We start from the raw sequence: 21,202 nt of genomic DNA on the forward strand, positions 1-21,202 counted from the left end.
ACAATAGAAAAATACATGCAATAATATCGATGGCTCTCACAAATACAACATTGAGTTAAATAATCCAGACACAAAAAAATATATTTTGTATAATTCTATTTACATCAAGTTTAAAAAACAGGCACAGCAAAAGGAGGGTGTTTAGAAATTCATGCTTAGATGGTAAAACTATGAGGAGTCACAAGAAAAAAATGATAATAAAAGTTAGGATAGTTGCTATGTTAGAGTGTGTGAGGGGGTGTAAGAGGAATTACTGAGAGCTAATGTTTCATTTTTTGTCCTGGGTGGTGGTTACTTGGGTATTTGATCTGAATTACACACTTATAGATACCTTCATGTGTATCTAATATACTTCACAATTTTAAAAGATTAAAAACTATTACAAGATTGATATAGTTTGGTTTTGTGTCCCTGACAAAATCTCATGCTGAGTTGAAATCCCCACTGTTGGGAGAGGGACCTGGTGGAAGCTGATCATGGGGGCAGATTTCCCCCTTGCTGTTCTCAGGATAGTGAGTTCTCATGAGATCTCGTTGTTTGGAAGTGTGTAGCACTTCCCCTTTCATACTCTCTCCCTCCTGCCCCAGCCATATAGGACATGCTGGCTTCCCCTTTGCTTCGGTCATAATTGTAAGCTTCCTGAGGCCTCCCTAACCATGCTTCCTGTACAGCCTATGGAACTGTGAGCCAAATAAACCTCTTTTCTTTATAAATTACCCAGTCTTAAGTAGTTCTTCACAGCAACGTGAGAATGGACTAATACAGAAGATTGGTACCAGAGAAGTGGGGCATTTCTATAAAGATACTTAAAAATGTGGAAGCAGCTTTGGAACTGGGTAATGGGCAGAGGTTGGAACAGTTTGGAGGGTTTAGAAGAAGACAGAGATGAGGAAAAGTTTGGAACTTCCTAGAGACATGTTGAATGGTTGTGACCAAAATGCTGATAGTGATATGGACAGTGAAGTCCAGGTGGAGGAGGCCTCAGATAGAGATGAGAAACTTATCAGGAACTGGAGTAAAGGTCACTCTGGCTACAGTTTAGCAAAGAGACTGGTGGCATTGTGCCCCTGCTCTAGGGATCTGTGGAACTTTGAACTTGAGAGAGATGATTTAGGGTATCTGGTGGAAGAAACTTTTAAGCAGCAAAACATGTAAGATGTGCCCTGGCTGCTTCTAACAGCATGCACTCATATGTGTACACAAAGAGATGATCTGAAACTGGAACTTATATTTAAAAGGGAAGCAGTACATAAAGGTTTAGAAAATTTGCAACCTGACCATGTGGTAGAAAAGAAAAATCCAGTTTGTGGGGAGAAATTAAAGTCAGTTGTGGAAATTTGCATAAGAGGAGCTGAATGTTAATGGTCAGGACAATGAAGAAAATGTCTCCAGGGCATTTTACAGACCTTCACAGCAGCCCCTCTCATCACAGGCATGGAGGCATAGGAGGAAAAAATGGTTTTGTGGGCCAGGCCCAGGGCCCCACTGCTCTGTGCAGCCTTGAGACATGGCACCCTGTGTCCCAGCTGCTCCAGCTCCAGCCATGGCTAAAAGGGGCCAAGGTACAGCATGGGCTGTTGTTTCAGAGGGTACAAGCCCCAAGCCTTGATAGTTTCCACGTGGTGTTGGGCCTGTGGGTGTGCAGAGGGCAAGAGTTGAGGTTTTGGAGCCTCTGGCTAGCTTTCAAAGGATGTATGGGAAAGCCCGAATGTCCAGGCAGAAGTCTGATGCAAGGGTGGAGCCCTTATGGAGAACCTCTACTAGGGCAGTTCAGTGCAAAAATGTGGGGTTGGAACCTCCACACAGAGTCCCCACTGGGCACTGCCTAGTGGAGCTGTGAGAAGAGGGTCATTGTCCTCCAGGTCCCAGAATGGTAGATCCACCAACAGCTTGCACTGTGCACCTGGAAAAGCCACAGGCACTCAATGCCAGCCCATGAAAGCAGGTGCAGGGGCTGTACTCTGCAGAGCCACAGGGGTGGTGCTGTCCAAGGCCTTGGGAACCCACCCCTGAGTCAGTGTAGCTTGGGTGTGAGACATGAAGTCAAAGGAGACTCTTTTGGAGCTTTAAGATGTAACGACTGCCCTGCTGGGTTTTGGATTTGCATGGGGCCTGTACCTACTTTGTTTTGGCTGATTTCTCCTTCTTGGAATGGTTGTGTTTATTCAATGCCTGTACTCCCATGTATCTTGGAAGTAACTAGCTTGTTCTTTATTTCACAGGCTCATAGGTGGAAGGAACTTGCCTTGTCTCAGATGGGTCTTTGAATTTGGACTTTTGAGTTAATGCTGGAATGAGTTAAGGACTTTGGGGAACTGTTGGGAAGGCATATTTTTGTTTTGAAATGTGAGAAAGACATGAGATTTGGGAGGGGCTAGAGGTGAAATGATGTGGTTTGGCTTTGTGTCCCTGCCCAGGTATCATGCCTGTAATCCTAGCACTTTGGGAGGTAAGGCAGGAGGATTCCTTCAGCCCAAGAGTTCTGGACTACCCTAGGCAACATAGTGAGACCCCATCTCTTAAAAAGATTAGCTGGGCATGCTGGCATATGCCTGCAGTGCCAGCTACTTGGGCAGCTGAGGTGGGAGGATTGTTTGAGCCCAGGAGGTTAAGGCCACAGGGAGCTGCTGTGATCATGCCACTGCACTCCAGCCTGGGTGACAGAGTGAGACCCTTCATTGTTCTGATTTGTAAATGGGAGATTTTGGAGTGGCAGTAGTTAGGGAAGTAGGTTAAAAGACAAAGAGAAAGAGACTGAAGGACAGAAAGAGGAAGCTATCTTCTCTGTCCAGGCAGCATATATCTAACATAGCAGTAGTTATAGTCATGTGCTGCAGAAAGATGTTTTGGTCAACAGTGAACCACATATAGGATAGTGGTGCCATAAGATTATATTTTTACTGTACCTTTTCTGTTTAGATACACAAATACCATTGTGTTATACTTGTATGCAGTATTCAGTATAACATGCTGTACAGATTTGTAGCCTGGGAGCAACAGGCTATACCACATAGCCTATGTGTGTAGTAGGCTATACCATCTAGGTTTAAGTGCATTCTGTGATATCAGCACAACAAAGAAATTGCCTAACACTGCATTTCTCAGAACATATTCCTGTTATTAGCAGACTCATGACTGTAGATACTGTGCCAGCTTTGTGGTCTAATTTGGAATTAATGACTCTAAAAATGTCCATTTTGGAGTTAGAAAAAGGAGAACCTAATGATGTGACAAAGTGAAAGGGAATTGAGGGGTTCAGAAAAGGTGTCCTTACTGAACCCCACATAAGGTGTTGCCTGTGCCCAAGTCTGGGTCTGGCTTGAAATGCCTTCATCTGCAACTTAAAGTGCCACAAAGTCAGGGATGTGTCTGTTTTTCACCCTTATTATTCTCAGGGCTAGTATACAGCCTAATCCAATAAATGCAAAGTAAGTGTTTGTTGAATGGATGAATAGCTAAAAAGAAGTAGATTTGTACATTTTTCTAGTGGAATTAATGATTTAAAGTACAGTATGAATTTATATCTTGACGATCTGCTTTGCTATATTGCTTCTAACTAATAACATTTAGAATCATAAAATGTTACACCTGAAAAGGACCTTACAGATCTCTAATCAGACCATCTCATATTACAGATAAGAATCTTAAGGTCTAGCTTGTTAACGCTTAGTTCAGTGGCGAGAAAGTTACTGGAAGGTTCTTCACTAAGAACATATATTCAATGACTACCACCCTAAGGCTCTTTTCTTTCTATTATATCTTTCTATTTTTTGAGATGATCACAGTAATAAATGATTTACTTTAAACCTCTATTTGTATATGACTGACACAATTTATGTGTCTATTTTGCTGTTTTCTTGCACAATAGCAATTGTTGCAGCTGAACTTTGCATCAATTGTCAAAATACGGCCTACAAATAAACACTGTCAAAATAATTTTGTATTAAATACACAAGCAGAAAAAGCTGTGTCAAATAATGGTGGGTAGTTTCATATAAAATAAGGGTCAAGCAATTTTACATCTGTTGATAATAATCATGAAGTAGTTTTTTCTACCCTGAAAAGTTTTCACTGCAAATAACAGAAAATGACTTAAATCATACAAAATATCAAACTAGAAGTAGAACAAGAAAAAATAAATAAGATAATGCTATACCTCAGAATGCTATACTTTAAATCATGTTTTAAAAGACTTCCTTAGAAGAACTTAGATGAGGAGATACCCATGTATTCCAATGTTTACTGTTAAAACTACAACATTTACTCCATTTAATAAATTTTCTTTAGTTACCAGCACAGTGGAAATGGCCTTTCAATTAACATTTATTGACAGTTCACATGATGACACCTATGTCTCATAAGATAAACTTAAGAATCTTTAAAAAAAAGAATTTCAAAGAATGCAATGACCACATTTAAAACACATGCATTTGGCATGAAATTATTTAGTTAGCGGGAAATTCGTAGTCTAATATTTTCACTTTGCCATAGTAGTTTAATTGTTTCAGCAACACTATTATTTATGAATAAACTGAAATATTAAATTTCTAAGCTATATTTCATGACTAAACTTATATTTAATGGATAATATAACATATCTCACATTGTTATATATGGCGTGACATTATATAACACACAGTATATAAATATGTAATAGTTTATATATTATATAAATTCATGTTTATATATGTACGTTTCTTTTTTGGAGATGGAGTTTCACTTTGTCACCCCGGCTGGAGTGCAGTGCTGCAATCTCAGCTCACTGCAACCTCCACCTCCTGGGTTCAAGCGATTCTCCTGCCTCAACTTCCCATGTAGCTGGGATTACAGGCACACATCACACCACCTGACTAATTTTTATGTTTTTAGTAGAGATGGGGTTTCACCACGTTGGCCTGGCTGGTTGAACTCCTGACCTCAAGTGATCTGCCTGTCTTGGCCTCCCAAAATGTTGGAATTACAGGTGTGAGCCAGTGCCCCTGGCTATATATTATTTCAAAATGCCAAAGAAAGACAGATAAACAAAACCCCCAAAAAACACAAGTGATAAGCAGGTAAAATCAAATTAAGCATCTTAGAATAAATATATAGACAGTTTCAAGAATTTAAAGCCCTGGATTTTGTAACAATATATGGTCAATCCTTATTATTCATGGATCTTGTCTTTGTGATTTGCCTACTGTCCAAAATTTATTTGTAACCCCAAAATTAATACTTGTGGGACCTCTGGATCATCTATGGGCATGCACAAGGTAGCAAATATGTTGATCTGTCAAATACATATATACCCAGCTGAAGTCAAAGAAGGCAACTTTCTGCCTTCTTTTAGATCTCATACTGTAAACTGGTATCCACTATGCAGTCTATTTAATTAGTGCCATGTTTTTCACATTCTTGTGCTTTTTGTTGGTAATTTCACTGTTTAAAATGACCTCTGACTTATCTGGAGAATGTGGCTGAAATAAAAGACATTTTAAGAAATAATAAAATAAAACGGCCCCTGAGCGTAGTGTTGAAGTGCTGCCTAGAGGGGTTTTTGTTGTTGTTGTTGTTGTTTGTTTGTTTTTGGGACAGGGTCTCCCTGTATTGCTCAGGCTGGAGTACAGTGGCATGATCTTAGCTCATGCAACCTGTGCCTCCTGGGCTCAAGTGATCTTCCTGCTTCAGCCTGCCAAGTAGCTGGGATCACAGGTGCACACCACCATGCCTGGCTAATTTTTTGTAATTTTAGTAGAGATGGGGTTTCACCATGTTGCTCAGACAGGTCTCAAACTCCTGAGCTCAAGTGATTCACCCACCTCAGCCTTCCAAAGTGTTGGAATTACAGGTGTGAGCCAGCATGCCCAAGTTCTTAAGCTCAAGATGGCTGTGATGTGTCTGATGGAAAAAACACATATGTTAGATAAACTTCTTTCAGGTTTGAATTATAGTTCTGCTGTCCATGAGTTCTGCATTAACGAATAACATATATTAAATAGGGTGTCTTTAAACAGAAACACACGTAAAATAAGGTTATATATTGATTGGTTAACAAAAATGATGTGACCAGAGGCTCCTAGAAACCTAATGTTAGGAGCAATGGTTCAGTATTTGCTAATTCAGTATTCACAAAAGACTTTATGGGAAACAACTACCATGAATATGAGAAATGAAGGCAAGATATAGAAAGCCACAATTGGATTCTCCTAATTTCTTTACTTTGATTTTATTATTTGTTTTGTTTTGGGAATATAAGCAGCAGCTTAAGATCAATCTCCAATACAAGAAATAAAAATTCCTGGGCTCAAGCGATCTTTCTCCTTAGCCTCCTGAGCAGCTGGGACTATAGGTGCATGCCAGCATGCCTGTCTAATTTTTAATTTTTTTTGTAGAGACAGGGTCTCACTATGTTGCCCAAGCTGGTCTTGAATTTTTGGCCTCAAGTGGTTCTCCTACCTCAGCTTCCCAAAGTGCTAGGATTACAGGTGTGAGCTATCGCACCTGGCTGGTTATATGAAACTTCCTAAGTCTCTGGAAATTTAGGGAAATTACAGTAAATTAGATGTCATATCCCATGAGCCTTTTGGATCCTTCATGATCCCTGGCTTGGTGTGGAGTACATAAGAATTGATTTTGTTGATAGGTATTGACTGATGAACTTTCCAAGACTCTTGTGGAATATTCCAGTTCCATAAAATTTCAATCTGAGAGGCCCTGGATACTCCCACTTAAGACCTGTGCCATTAGCATATTGGATAACTATGTTCTGTAGTTTCATTAATAGTGGATATCTGTATGTTTCTGCCCTATACTTCAGTTGATCCAGAAATCTGAAGGATTCCCATAATAGATCTTTCACTGTAGGTCCATATTGGAAGATTTCTAGTCTGAATCTCTCATCTATGCCAGAATGAAGTACCTGCAAGTCATACACAGAGCCTACCAACTATTATTCTAGCTTTAACCAAAATCAGGCAATTCTTGTTCTGTGGGTTGTGGAAATCATTTTTTAAAATTCTTTTCAGGAAATTTATAATGAACAAGGACTAAGACCTCTAAGGAATATTAAAATAAATATTTACTGTTGACATTTCAAATTAAGTAGTTTAAAAAGTGAATGTTTTAACTTTCTTATCAGAAAAGCACATATTCTTTAAAGAGCAATTAAAGGTTTCTGAGTTTAATAAATCAGAAACTACAAATGTTAAATTAATAACTTAATATCAATGAAAGGCTCTCAATACTATAAATATGACTATCGTTAAATTTACTTTCTTCTTTTGGTACAAGTAGAAACACAAAGGATTTCCTTGGGGAAAAAAAAAACTATATTAGGGGAAACAAAAATTTACTTTAGGAATCTGATCCAGGTATAGAAAATGCAGATCCTCTCTTAAATATACTTTGTGTAAGCAAAAAGGAAGTCTAAACATGTGAATATAGGCTAATGAAAGTAAAATTTCATATGTGGCTTATAGAAATAAATCTTGCTACTTTAAAATCCCACCATGTGTTGGTGTTAAACAATTTGTTTAAATCTAAAAAACAAGTCTGTGAGTGTAATGTGTCAGTGCTGGGTCAAGGACAGATTCGGGGTAGAAAGGAAGATTCTGATACTGCCATGAGGAATAAGCAGCTGACACTGGGAGTCAGGGTAGGCTCAGCATGAGAGAATCCAGAAGGGCTTTCAGAAAGAGGGAAGAGGCAGAAGGTCAAGTCACAGGGTGGGAACTCCTAGTAGTGAAGGACAAGTCAGCTCCTTCAGGTTTCGATTTTCTGATGGCCTAGTCCTGCTTGAAACCCTCTCTTTTCCTGGTATTCATGACTCTCCTGTACTGTCCTGGTTCTCATCCTATTTCTTTGGCCATCCTTTTGATTCCTGTGATTTCAAATTGACATCCACATCTATTCTGTGTCAATATTCATACCTAGATGTTCACTCTTTGCTTGATATTTCCATTTGGTGGCTTGTCAATACTTAAAACTCAATGTACTGACAAGAGAAATACTACTACACTCTCTCCAACCTACTGCTACCTCTGTCATTAGAATGCTATCATTTAACTGCAATCAGAGGCAAATTTTAGAGTTCTTCCTCTCCTTCTAGTTCTTACCACTTATCAGATCCCATGGCTTCTATCATGCCTTGGCAATAATGCCTCTATCTCCTTTCCTACCCCTCCTGCCTCCACACTGGTTCACCTCTTATCTAGTGCCTGCTACCACACTACTAGCTCTCACCTAAAATGCCATTTGCCACTGATTTCTAGCAGAAGATTCATTCCCAAAAGTAATCCTAGGGGTGGGGGGAAGGATTTTATTTTCCTTGCTCTAAAACCTTCAGTGGCTCCCCATTATCTAAGCATTGCTTTACGCACAGGTTCTCCACATAGTTCTAACATACCCTCCCCATGTTATCTTTCCTCCTACGTGGCAATGTGGCAAAGAGAAAAGACATGAACTTTGAATTGGATACAGGTTCAAATTCCAGCTGTCTCTTAAAAACTCTAAAACCAGAACTGAAAACTGTAAAATGACCAGGCAAGTCATTTATTGCTTTGAGCCCTTTCTTTGCTCATCTGCAAGTGCAGATAGGAACTGTAGAGGCGGCACAACACTCTGCCTCCATGAGCTATATACACTTATTAGGGGAGTCGAGCCTCTTTCATGCGGTAGTCACTTAGCATCTGCCTTCCAGTCAGTGGCCAAATGACTTTCTAAACCGAGAACCTAGCAGATCACCTATCAGTGTCAATGGAACTGGTCAATAGAGCAGTTCTGTACCCATATGTCGGGGAATTTTTTATGGATCCTGAAGGGACAGAAGCCAGTTCTGAAAGCGCATCCAAGCTTTTTAGGTGGAACTGTGCCACTGGCCCTTGGTTAACTGGGGTGTGACTAGCCAAAAACTAGCGGCAGTGCTTGACATGCAAATTTCTGATTCAAACAGATGAACCGAAAGCCCACTGCAAGAGTCCAAAAGCTATACTTCTGTTAGGTTTAGAAACTTTAAAAAGTACTTAAGATTTCATTTGAAAGTCCAACGTGAAGAAAATACCAGGTCCTTAATGCCCCTTTCTAAGAAGGAAAAAGGGATTTTTGCCTGATTTGTTCACCAGTGTGGCCCAAGTGGCTAGAATAGTGGCTTTGCATGCAGAGGGCGCAGAGTTAATTTATAATGAATAAATATATAGGATATCAATATATGTATGAGGAATGAGTGAGTGAATGAAAGTGCCTATGGCATGCATCTTATATATGCTCTAGCATAGTGCTGAGTATACCGAAGATCCTTAATAAATACTTTACTAACTCAATGTAGGGATTTATACTCTAGTCAGTCAAGGACATTTAACAATGCCCTTAAGGACTAGAAACTAAATATCTTTCCTATATATTTCTACTTGACAAAATTTTTTTTTAAACCTATGTTGTCAAAATTTCTCCTTTTTAAAATTATCTATTGTTTCATTTCTTACTTCCCAACAGGGAAGTGTCACAGCTTGAAAATAGGTGAGGAGAAAGAATGAGGTTAGGAGTTAGGGGATTAAATAGATATTTTTAGCTAAAAAGTTTTTGTCTAAAATTGAATATATTGAATGGAATGAAGAGAAAAACAGTTTTTGAAAGAGCTGTATGAAGATGGAAGAAAATAAGTCATAAGGTGTGTAGAACATGTTTGACCAATTTGTTTGGGAAGAATGTTACATTTATACACTGCATTTTTTTTTTCTTAAGTGCTCCAAGTTTTTTTTTTCTTTTCTTTTTTGGGGGGTGGGGGATGGAGTTTCACTCTTATTGCCCAGGCTGGAGTACAGTGGTATGATCTAGGCTCACTGCAACCTCTACCTCCTGGGTTCAAGTGATTCTCCTGCCTCAGCCTCCTGAGTAGCTGGGATTACAGGCACACGCCACCACGCCCGGCTTATATATATATTTTTTAAGTGGAGATGGGGTTTCACCATGTTGGCCAGGTTCATCTCGAACTCCTGATCTCAGGTGATCCACCTGCCTCAGCCTCCCAATGTGTTGGGATTACAGGCGTGAACCACCACACCCAGCCAAGTGCTCCAAGTCTGCGTGACTATCATTCCTGTACGAGGGAAGACATAGCTAAATTCCTCCGCTACAGCTACAGGAACAAAGGCTCAGTAATGTTGATGATCTGTTTATACCATCAGAGGTAGATCTAGGGTTGGAAGCCAGGTCTCCTGAGTATGCAAGAATAAATACAGTCACGGAAGTGTAAAGAGAGTCTGCCAATATTTTGAGAATGTGAATAAGATTTGGCTAAAATTAAGAGGATGTATAGAAAAGTCACAGGAAATCAGGTTAAAGAAATAAATATGATATAGGCTAGAGAGTGTTTTAAGTAATACAATAAAACATTTAGATTTTTGCCCATGTCAGTCATTTTGTCAGTCATTTTGAAATTATTTTTGAAGCAAAAAAACCCTTTTTAAACAAGAAATCTTATGAGATGTCAACATGCAAAACAAATTAAAAGGAGGTGGTTTCTCTAATTGAAGCTGTTCCTCTTTCCTGACTTCAGCCTCTGAAGAGAAAGTTACAAAATGATTATCATTAGTACTGCATGTTTTGAACAAGCTGATATACCAAGTGGCCCAGAGAGCAGATGGAGGAACCAGCGTGGAGACAGAAAGCAAGAGGCCGGCCTGCCAGGGCTACTTGCAGGCAAGATATTGTAGGCAAGAGAAGTTCAGGATGGAGACTGGCATAGCTCAAAGATTCACATTTGAGCAGCTGTGGAAGATGACAGTACAATTACCAAAATGTCGAAGGGCAAGGGAGGCAGCTATTGGTTTTGATGAAAGACAATGATGTCCTTTTAAATGGGTCTTAGGCACTTAGACATTTATATACACTATGCTACGGATAAAGGAATAGAAAGTAGCACTTTTTTCTCTACCAGTTTTCTTCTGTTTTTCAAGTAGATGAAGCAAAAGTCAATTACAATAGTCAGAAAGCTCTACTTTGTTATACTTAGAAACTTGTAAAAGTGCTTAAGATTTCACCTCAAAGTCCAACATGAAGAAAATACAAGCTCTCCCATGCCCCATTCTAAGAAGGAAAAAGGACCATTTTCATTTTAGTAACGTTTCTGTTCTGCAGACAGTTTGGATAACTAGCTCTTACTTTTTATCTTTAAAAACTATTTTTCCAGTGAAGTTAGGTATAATTATTTACTTCAAGCATAAGTATACCAAATTATTTTAGAAATGTAAGACTTTTCTTATGCTTCATAAAATACAGTATGAAAGTGATTCTTGTTGACTATGTATATTTGACTATAATAATTTCAATGCATATTATTTCTATTGAGAGTAAGTTACAGTTTTTGGCAAACTGCCTTTGATGAGGGCTATCTCCTCTTCCTGTGCGTTTCTAAAACTTGTGATGCAAACGCTCCCACCCTTTTCTGGGAACACAGAAAGCCTGACTCAGGCAGCTGCCACTATTAAAGCAGCTCCAGCCCTGCACACTCCCTGCTGGGGTGAGCAGCACTGTAAAGATGAAGCTGGCTAACTGGTACTGGCTGAGCTCAGCTGTTCTGGCCACTTACAGTTTTTTGGTTGTGGCAAACAATGAAACAGAGGAAATTAAAGATGAAAGAGCAAAGGACGTCTGCCCAGTGAGACTAGAAAGCAGAGGGAAATGCGAAGAAGCAGGGGAGTGCCCCTACCAGGTAAGCCTGCCCCCCTTGACTATTCAGCTCCCGAAGCAATTCAGCAGGATCGAGGCCATGTTCAAAGAAGTCCAGAACCTCAAGGAAATCGTGAATAGTCTAAAGAAATCTTGCCAAGACTGCAAGCTGCAGGCTGATGACAACGGAGACCCAGGCAGAAATGGACTGCTGTTACCCAGTACAGGAGCCCCAGGAGAGGTTGGTGATAACAGAGTTAGAGAATTAGAGAGTGAGGTTAACAAGCTGTCCTCTGAGCTAAAGAATGCCAAAGAGGAGATCAATGTACTTCATGGTCGCCTAGAGAAGCTGAATCTTGTAAATATGAACAACATAGAAAGTTATGTTGACAGCAAAGTGGCAAATCTAACATTTGTTGTCAATAGTTTGGATGGCAAATGTTCAAAGTGTCCCAGCCAAGAACAAATACAGTCACGTCCAGGTATGTATAATAATGTTTTCTTATCATATGTTCATAAATGTTATATAGCTAGAGAATATCTATAAACATTAATCTAAGTTAAATAGATGACAGATTAAGTCTTTTATTTATCAAGGTGCACAGGAAAAAATAATTATCTTCTCAAATACAACCACATAAATAATATATGACCTAATTACAAAAATCATAGTTTTGTATCCACTAGAAGTCACTTTCAATTTTAAGATCTTATTTGCTAATGCCAGACCTACATGCAAGCGGAAGTAGAGAGAATTTCTTGATGTTCTAGTGCATTTAACTTGTCTCTTCAATGAGGTGTTTGAAAACAATAAAGATAAGATTCACAGTTGTGCCTTGTTTGTTGGAAATCAGTTTTTCTTGTGGTTGGCTGACTGCCACTTCTCATGGCTAAAGAGGTCTTTGAAAGATTTTAGCAATTAATCTGTAGTTCTTACTCCCAACTATCTGGAGAAAATGGGAGAGTTTACAGATGAATAAAAGCAGTTTCATATGTGTGCAAAAATTTTTGCTTTGAGACCTACTGGCACAAAAAATGTTTTAAGGGGAGAGTTTTGGCATGCCACTAAGGGAAGGAATATATTCTTATTTCTTTCTCTTTAACCTGAAGTTAGAATTCAAGCAGATAAAAGTAGAACCCATCCTCACCATCCAAATTACTTGAATTAACTTTAATAAATACATGTGAAATTCCAGACTTAATCGCCTACTCCACCCATGAACTAACAGTGGCATTGGCTCCCCAAATCTTAGCTTTTCACCTGAGTCACTGGGACCACTGTTGCTGTCTCCTTATACTTGGGAAAGCCATCTCTGCATTTGGACCTCTACTTACCATGAATGTGAGGTTGAAGGGACAGGGTGGAGATCACTTTCATTTAGAGACAGTATCTCAGGCATGCTCCATCCCCGGGGCATCTGCCAGTGAAGGAGGGAAGGGTCATATTTTCAAGGACCTCTGTTGCTAATACTCCTGGCAACCTGCATCTGAATGTATGTGGCACACTGCGAATCTGAGGTTCACCTCTTAGGTGACACCCGTTGGGTATACATTAGATGAGATGTTGCATGGCAACTTGTCATGATATGAACAAGACTCTATTGTCTATTTTCTTCTAAATGTTTTGGGGGAAATAACTGAATATTCTGAGCTCTAAATATACAGGAATAGATTTGTATGCCTTAGGGTATCTCATATTAAATTTACCTTATTTGTCACACATTTTAATAAAAACTATCTGGAAGTAAATATGTCTTTGATTCATACAGAACTTTGTTACTGATTATTATGCTTATCCTCAAAATAGTCACCTGTTGTTTCTTTCTAGAAACCCAACATGTGAAATAGTGGCTACTTTCCTAGATAATAAATACAGAATAAGAATATTGGTATATTATTGAAAAAGATATTTCTTTTTCACTTGAGCTTCTTTGTATAGTTGTCAAGTAAAATAAACATGAATTTATGATCAACGCTATCCATTAGGATTTTAACACATCATTTGGAATATATCCTATAAAACCTTCTGACAGTAGAGGCTATCAGCCCCTTTAGGTGAAAGACAATAGAAGCCTATGCTTCCTCTGTATGCACAGAATACAGTTCTGGGAGAGTAGGAATCATCTGATTTTTAGGACCAAGGAATGCAATGATTGAGAACAAAGCTTTGCTGCCAGCCAGATCTGAGTTAGTGTCCTGGCTTTGCCACTTAAAGCTTGTGTGAAGTTGGGCAAGCCACTGATCTTCATGCCTAAATATCCTCACATACAGACTGGCAGTAATGCCTACATCATAAGGTCGATGTTCAGATTCAGTATGAAAATGTTATCCAGTCTGGCAGCATGCCTAGAACATATAGATAGGCCTCACTAAATAATACTAAATTATTAAAACTGTAATTTGTTATTTTCTTATTGTTGTTTGATGTTGATGCTGTCATTATTACTACCAACCAAGAGTATATTAGAGGTCCTTTCTGCTTCATAACATCAGGTTCTTCTTCTGAGGCCTTAACAAGCATTTGCTAAGCAGGTTCAAGTAAGTTTAGTAAAGTTTCATTACTGCCATTGATTGAATTATCAAACTGCTTTTGTACATATAAAGAATTCTTAAGATGCATGGTTTCTATTAACAAGATCCAATGCCTTCCTTTTCTTCCTCTTCAGTTCAACATCTAATATATAAAGATTGCTCTGACTACTATGCAATAGGCAAAAGAAGCAGTGAGACCTACAGAGTTACACCTGATCCCAAAAACCGTAGCTTTGAAGTTTACTGTGACATGGAGACCATGGGGGGAGGCTGGACAGTGCTGCAGGCACGTCTCGATGGGAGCACCAACTTCACCAGAACATGGCAAGACTACAAAGCAGGCTTTGGAAACCTCAGAAGGGAATTTTGGCTGGGGAACGATAAAATTCATCTTCTGACCAAGAGTAAGGAAATGATTCTGAGAATAGATCTTGAAGACTTTAATGGTGTCAAACTATATGCCTTGTATGATCAGTTTTACGTGGCTAATGAGTTTCTCAAATACCGTTTACACGTTGGTAACTATAATGGCACAGCTGGAGATGCATTACGTTTCAACAAACATTACAACCACGATCTGAAGTTTTTCACCACCCCAGATAAAGACAATGATCGATATCCTTCTGGGAACTGTGGGCTGTACTACAGTTCAGGCTGGTGGTTTGATGCATGTCTTTCTGCAAACTTAAATGGTAAATATTATCACCAAAAATACAGAGGTGTCCGTAATGGGATTTTCTGGGGCACTTGGCCTGGTGTAAGTGAGGCACACCCTGGTGGCTACAAGTCCTCCTTCAAAGAGGCTAAGATGATGATCAGACCCAAGCACTTTAAGCCATAAATCACTCTGTTCATTCCTCCAGGTATTCATTATCTAACAGGACAATTAATTCCTTCAGCATTTTAGAATATGCCTTGTTTCATATTTTTCATAGCTAAAAAATGATGTCTGACTGCTAGGTTCTTATGCTACACAGCATTTGAAATAGAGCTGAAAAACAATGCATTTTAAAGGGGTCCTTTGTTGTTATGCTGTTATCCAATGGACACTTGCAAGCAATTAGGAATATTGAGAATTATACATTAGATTTATAATTCTTTTAATTTCTATTAATTGAAACATTTTCTATTGCTTATATTACTTGCTATATTTAAAAAATAATTGTTGGCTGGGTGTGGTAGCTCATGCCTGTAATCCCAGCACTCTGGAATGTCAAGGCGGGCAGATCAGTTGAGTTCAGGAGTTTGAGACCAGCCTGGCTAACATGTGAAATGCTGTCTCTATTAAAAATACAAAAATTAGCTGGGCATGGTGGTACATACCTGTAATCCTAGCTACTCGGGAGGCTGAGGCAGGAGAATCGCTTGAACCTGAGAGGAAGAGGTTGCAGTGAGCCAAGACTGAGCCACTGCACTCCAGTCTGGGTGACAGAGCGAAACTCTGTCTCAAACAAAAAAATAATAAATTTATTCAGTAGGCTAGATTCTACACAAAGTTATCTGTATTTGGGCCATGATTTAAGCTCATCTGAAGGTATATCACCCTTTTCAGGCTATAATTATTTGGGTAATCTTCATTCTGAGATAAACTTAATCTATTTAGCATTTACTTTGCAACAGAACAACCCTACAGCATTTTAGTTCCCAGACTAAGGGAACTAATACATATATAATTAAACTTGTTCATCTATCATTCATGAAATGTAAAATAATTATCATTTAAACCATTTAAAAATGTAAAAGCAATGTAACTGTGAAGACCAGGGTTTAAAGGTAATTCATTTACAGTTTATAACTCCTTAGATATTTGATATTGAAAACTGCTTTGACATGAAAATTATCTTCCTCTGCTCTGTGTAAACAACAGCTTTTAATTTAAGATTGCTCACTACTGTACTAGACTACTGGTAGGTTTTCTTTTTGTTTGTTTTTTGTTTTTTTCTGGCGGGTTGGGGGTATGTGGGGGAATGAAGCATTTACTTATAGGCTATAATACTCTGAGGCCAATTTTATATCCAAAGCAATAATATCATTAAGTGATTCACACTTCACAGAAGACTAAGTTTTTCTAGGACAAATAGAAAACATGAATTTTGAAATATATAGAACAGTAGTTCAAATACTATATATTTCAACCCTGACTGGTAGATTGTTTATTTTACTATTAGAAATTAAGAGACAGATTTTTACTCAAACAGAAATATCTGTAATTTTTATAATTCATTTAGTAATTCTGGAATGCTATATATAATATTTAAAAGACTTTTTAAATGTGTTTAATTTCATCATTGTAAAAAGGGATCATTTCAGAGAGAACAGCAGTATTCTTCATATTTTAAAAAATGCTCTAGAGTAACATTTGAAGTAATTCGCTGTAGTGTATGCCAGTCCTAGAAATAAATTTTTAAGTTTCTGATGTCTGTTTCTAATACACTAACCAAGTTTTCAAAATATATTTACAAAGATGCATCTTTACCCATCATTTTAAAATGATTAAGGAGGATAGTTGCTTCAGGTAACAAGCTAATTTTTCAAATATTAGGCCCTTACAGAACTATTTTGTCAAAAAAAGATATTCCTTTAAAATACATAACCCAAAGCTTTCAGTTAAGCATGATATATCACAAATGCTATTAAAATGTTAAAGCAAGAGGAATGCAAATAGCGTTAAATGTTGACCAAAATGTAAAATATTGTAGATTTCAAAAGCTGTGTATCTATTAGATGGGATACCAAATGTAAATGATGTAACTAATGTTGTTTTTTCACTTTTTGCTTTTTAAAAAAAGACTAAAAACGTTTTGATATTATACAATGTATTTGTTTCAGATAAGGTCATTTTCATTTAGTATATATAATTATTGTGTGTACAAGTTTAAGTAAATTCCTGTAAGTAAAAATGGATTTATCACAAAATACAGTTCTAAAGAAAGGTATATGCTCATATCCAGAGTGTCCATTGATTTAATGGGAATTAGGTATAACTTCAGGAGAATTTTGCAACGAATTCACTAATCTATGTAAATATCCAAAAGCTTGTTCTATCTTTCCGCATTATTTCAAGGGATCATTTTATTTTTCATTCTACTTTCACAGCACTTTTCTAGTAAATTCTGTAACACAGAAATTCCATCTTGGAATCATTTCATGTTACCAATAATTCTAGACTTTTATAACATTTAACATGTTGATGGAAATAGATATCTGCTAGAGTCTTTTGCTTTAACTATTCACTAACATATGCTAATGTTCACAAATATGGATTGACTGTTTACAAACATTAGAATCTTGTCTTGGTTCCATTTTGATGGCTAATATTTGTTATCTTAATTAAGACTGTATTTCTGATGTTATCATTCCTCGAAAATATTGACTAAAACTGGGTCCTTGGAAATTCCAGGTGGAGCTGATTTACCGATGACTGAGGGAAAAAATCAAATTTTACTGGTAATAGTAATGCTCCAAATCAATTAATGACACGTAAGAAATATCTGAGCAACAAAATTTGCGGTCTTTACTTTTGAATAGCTACCCAAGAAAAGGTTTTAAAGGTAAAAGTTATGAGTAATGTCATCACAATAAGCTCTTGTTTAAAATTCTTTTCTTTTATATATAATTAGGTTTATGTTTCATGTCTTTTTAAAACCTTATAAAAGATTTAACTATCACATCTATTCTTCAATGTGGAAACATTAAATATTTTTGGTTGTAAAATAATATTTATGTACTTGTGTCTGAAAAGTTGTAAAATGCTTACCTAAGCTAAACAATATCTGTGACTCCGAAGACTTTAATGAGTACTATTTCATTAACAAGAAGTCAGAGGCAAATAGAGGAACACCATTATCTTACTTCTGTCTAGAATACTGTTGAAACATTTGAAATCAAAAGTTTCGCTTTCATTTTGTGGCATTCAACTTCCTCGCCTCTTTTTCCGTTATTAGTGTTGCTGCTCTGGTTAGCCCTCATCATATCCTCAGGACCACACAAACACATCTGAATAGTCTGCACCTCTGGTTTCAGTCTATTCCAGTCCAACTTTCATCCCTACCAGGGGGATTGTTCAAAAGTACAATTCTGATCATGTTATTGTCCCACTTAAAACTTTCAACAATGCCTTACTTTCTATAAGATGAAATCTGGCAAGTAAGTCCCTTCATGAACTGATTTTTACTACTTATACTTCTGCCATAGTAAATGCCTTGTACTCAAACAAACCATGTTTTCCAATGTTTTCACTGCCTTTAGTATACTGTTTCCTTGGTCTAGATAAAATGCCATCCTCTTTCTTCACTGGGTTTTGTCTTATCACCCATGATTAACAGCAGGAACTCAGGAGCTGGCCTTCCTGGTTTGAATTTCAGTTCCACTATTTGCAAGCTGTATGATCCTGGGCAAGTCACTTAATGTTCTTCGGTTCCTTCAATTATAAAATAGGACTAGTAATAGAATCTGCCTGATAGAGTTATTGAGAGGATTAAACAACATATATAAAGCACCTAGAACACATATATTTAAAAAATCATCATCACCAGCTGGGTGTAGTGGCACATGCCTGTAATCCCAGCACTTTGGGAGGTCGAGGTGGGCGGATCATGTGAGGTCAGGAGTTCAAGACCTGTCTGGCCAACATGGTGAAACCCCATCTCTACTAAAAATACAAAAATTAGCCAAGTGTGGTGGCTCACGCCTGTAGTCCTAGCTACTCAGGAAGCTGAGGCAGGAGAATTGCTTGAACCTGGGAGACAGAGGTTGCAGTGAGCCAAGATTGTGCCACTGCACTCCAGCCTGGGTGACAGATACAAAAAATCATCCTCAATAGTTTTTTTTGTTTTTTTTTTTTTGAGACGCAGTCTCGCTCTGTTTCACTGTGTTAGCCAGGATGGTCTTGATCTCCTGATCTCGTGATCCGCCCGCCTCGGCCTCCCAGAGTGCTGGGATTATAGGCATGAGCCACCACGCCCGGCCCTAAATAGTTGTCTCTTATTGGCAGAGTTCTCTGATGACAGTAGATGGGGTCCTGGCACCTCGCCTTGATCCTATGCCAGCCTATATATTCCTTATTATCTATTATTCAATATTGTCTAAGTTCTATCCTGAAATCAATCTGTTTGAATAGGAGTAAAGGAAATTTGAGATATGAGTATTGTTATTCAAAGTGATTAATAATATGTTGCCACAGAGAAAGAGTTGTAGTCTAAAGAGGCCACAGTTATGATTGGGAAAGTAGTGGGTAGGGTCAAATCTCAGGATTTGAGAGATTGTGAACATAGGTGAGAAGCAATTACAGCCAGGGAGAATATGGCAAGACAGGATCAAATACAATAAGTCTTCACTTAACGCTGTTGATAAGTTCTCGGAAACAGCGACGTTAAAACAACATACCATGTAAGAAAACCGATTTTACCATAGGTTAACTGACATAAACAAGAATGAAGTTCCTATGGCATACAAGATATTGTTTTTGCTTAAAGTTGCTGTTTCCAAGAACCTATCCATATGTTAAGTGAGGACTTACTATATACCACAGGACTGGGAACATAACAGTGGCAAATTTTTAGAAGGGGTCCTAGGAACATGCCTGTGGGGACATGTCACACAGACGCATATTGCTGTGCCTGCCCAATAGTGATTGTTCCAGCCTACTGAATTCCTGAAGAAAAAAGCACTATTTTTCGTACTATACTATAATTTTGAAATTAATTTTAATATAAAATCCATGAATCCTTTAATTTTTTAAGAAGTTACAGATTAAAATAAAGACTCCTTCACAAACCACTTCAATTTCAATCCTGTCCCTCTCCCCAGAGGTAACAAGCCGAGGTGGCCAATTCCCAACTTCAATTTCATTCTGTGCATTTCCAGATCATAATGTCTACTATGTCTTAAGTTTGCCAGGTCTCTTTTGTTGATTGACTGGAAAGAGGTGGAAATGAGAGGAAATGGGTATACTTTGAAAAGTCGAGTTCCCAAACATGACTGGGCCCTCCTTGCTTTTTGAAGTAGTCCCTCCCCTGACATTGACAAGGATGTCCTCTTGCAGGAGGGCACTGCTGCTTTCTTTCCTGGGGAAACACTCCAAATTCTCCCTTAGGCTCCTTCATCCCACTCATCAGCATCTCCAGATGTGCCATCAGGACATGCCCCAATATCAATCCTAAAGTCTAATGGAAAGAGAAGGCTTTGCACAACCTTGCTAACTTATATCAGCAGAAGGCCGGAGAAGACATGTAGAAAGAGACTGAGGTTGCCTAAGAAGAAACAATTTTAGATGTGACTGAATTTACTGGTATAGGTATATTTACCAGAAATTATAGATTCAATAGGCTATCTTGAGAAGACATGTTTGAGTCTAATAATTTGCTTGCTTAGTTAATACAAACCTACATTCAATAGCAGCTCATGGTAACTAAAATTGAGAAGCCAGAAATGTCTTAGAACTCACACTTACGGAGATGGAAATGCTGGGGTAAAGTTAGCCTTAGTTCACTCATCGAGTATTCACTGAGTGCACACCACGTGTCAGTCTTCTAGGAGGCTGAAGATTCATCAGTGACCAACATAGATAAAAAAATCTTACACTCGTGCAGTGGGTAGTAGAGACACATATATGGTAAATATTTATCAGAGGAGACAAATATATGATAAATACCATTAAACATTAATAAGGGAGTGCTAGAAAAGGGGGTGCTGTTTCATTTAGGGCAGTCAGAAGAGGCCTGTCTGTGGAGATGAAATTTGAACAGAGACCTAAAGATATGAGCGCGTAAGCTAGGCAGATGTCTGGGATAAGTGTGTTTCAAACAAAGGGAATATTAGGTGCAAAAGCCCCAAGTCTGGGAGAGTGGATACCATGTTTGAAGATCAGCAAAGAGGTCTGTGTGAAACAGCAAAGGCTCTGGGGTGGTGAGGAGATGAGATCAGAGACAGCTTGGGTGGCTGGGGATGAACAAGGGATGGGAGTGGTATACCAGATCACCCAGGCCTTTAAGCCATGGTAAGGACTGTGCCATTTATTCTGAGTAGA

General features: G+C 38.3%; 2 protein-coding genes across 2 annotated transcripts in view; one reads left to right on the forward strand and one right to left on the reverse strand.

Annotated features, from left to right (window-relative positions):
• Positions 1-21,202, reverse strand: part of CCDC146 (coiled-coil domain containing 146) — a 186,793-nt gene that overhangs the window by 101,657 nt on the left and 63,934 nt on the right. The window lies entirely within an intron of this gene.
• FGL2 (fibrinogen-like 2) lies at positions 11,428-15,181 on the forward strand. The gene is made up of 2 exons (XM_011927718.1): positions 11,428-12,125; positions 14,310-15,181. The coding sequence occupies exons 1-2, from the start codon at positions 11,513-11,515 to the stop codon at positions 15,014-15,016; spliced, it is 1,320 nt and encodes a 439-aa protein (XP_011783108.1). The 5' UTR covers positions 11,428-11,512; the 3' UTR covers positions 15,017-15,181.

This window comes from Colobus angolensis, unplaced genomic scaffold (genome assembly GCF_000951035.1).
Source record: "Colobus angolensis palliatus isolate OR3802 unplaced genomic scaffold, Cang.pa_1.0 Scaffold74, whole genome shotgun sequence".
Classification (NCBI taxonomy): Eukaryota; Metazoa; Chordata; class Mammalia; order Primates; family Cercopithecidae; genus Colobus; species Colobus angolensis.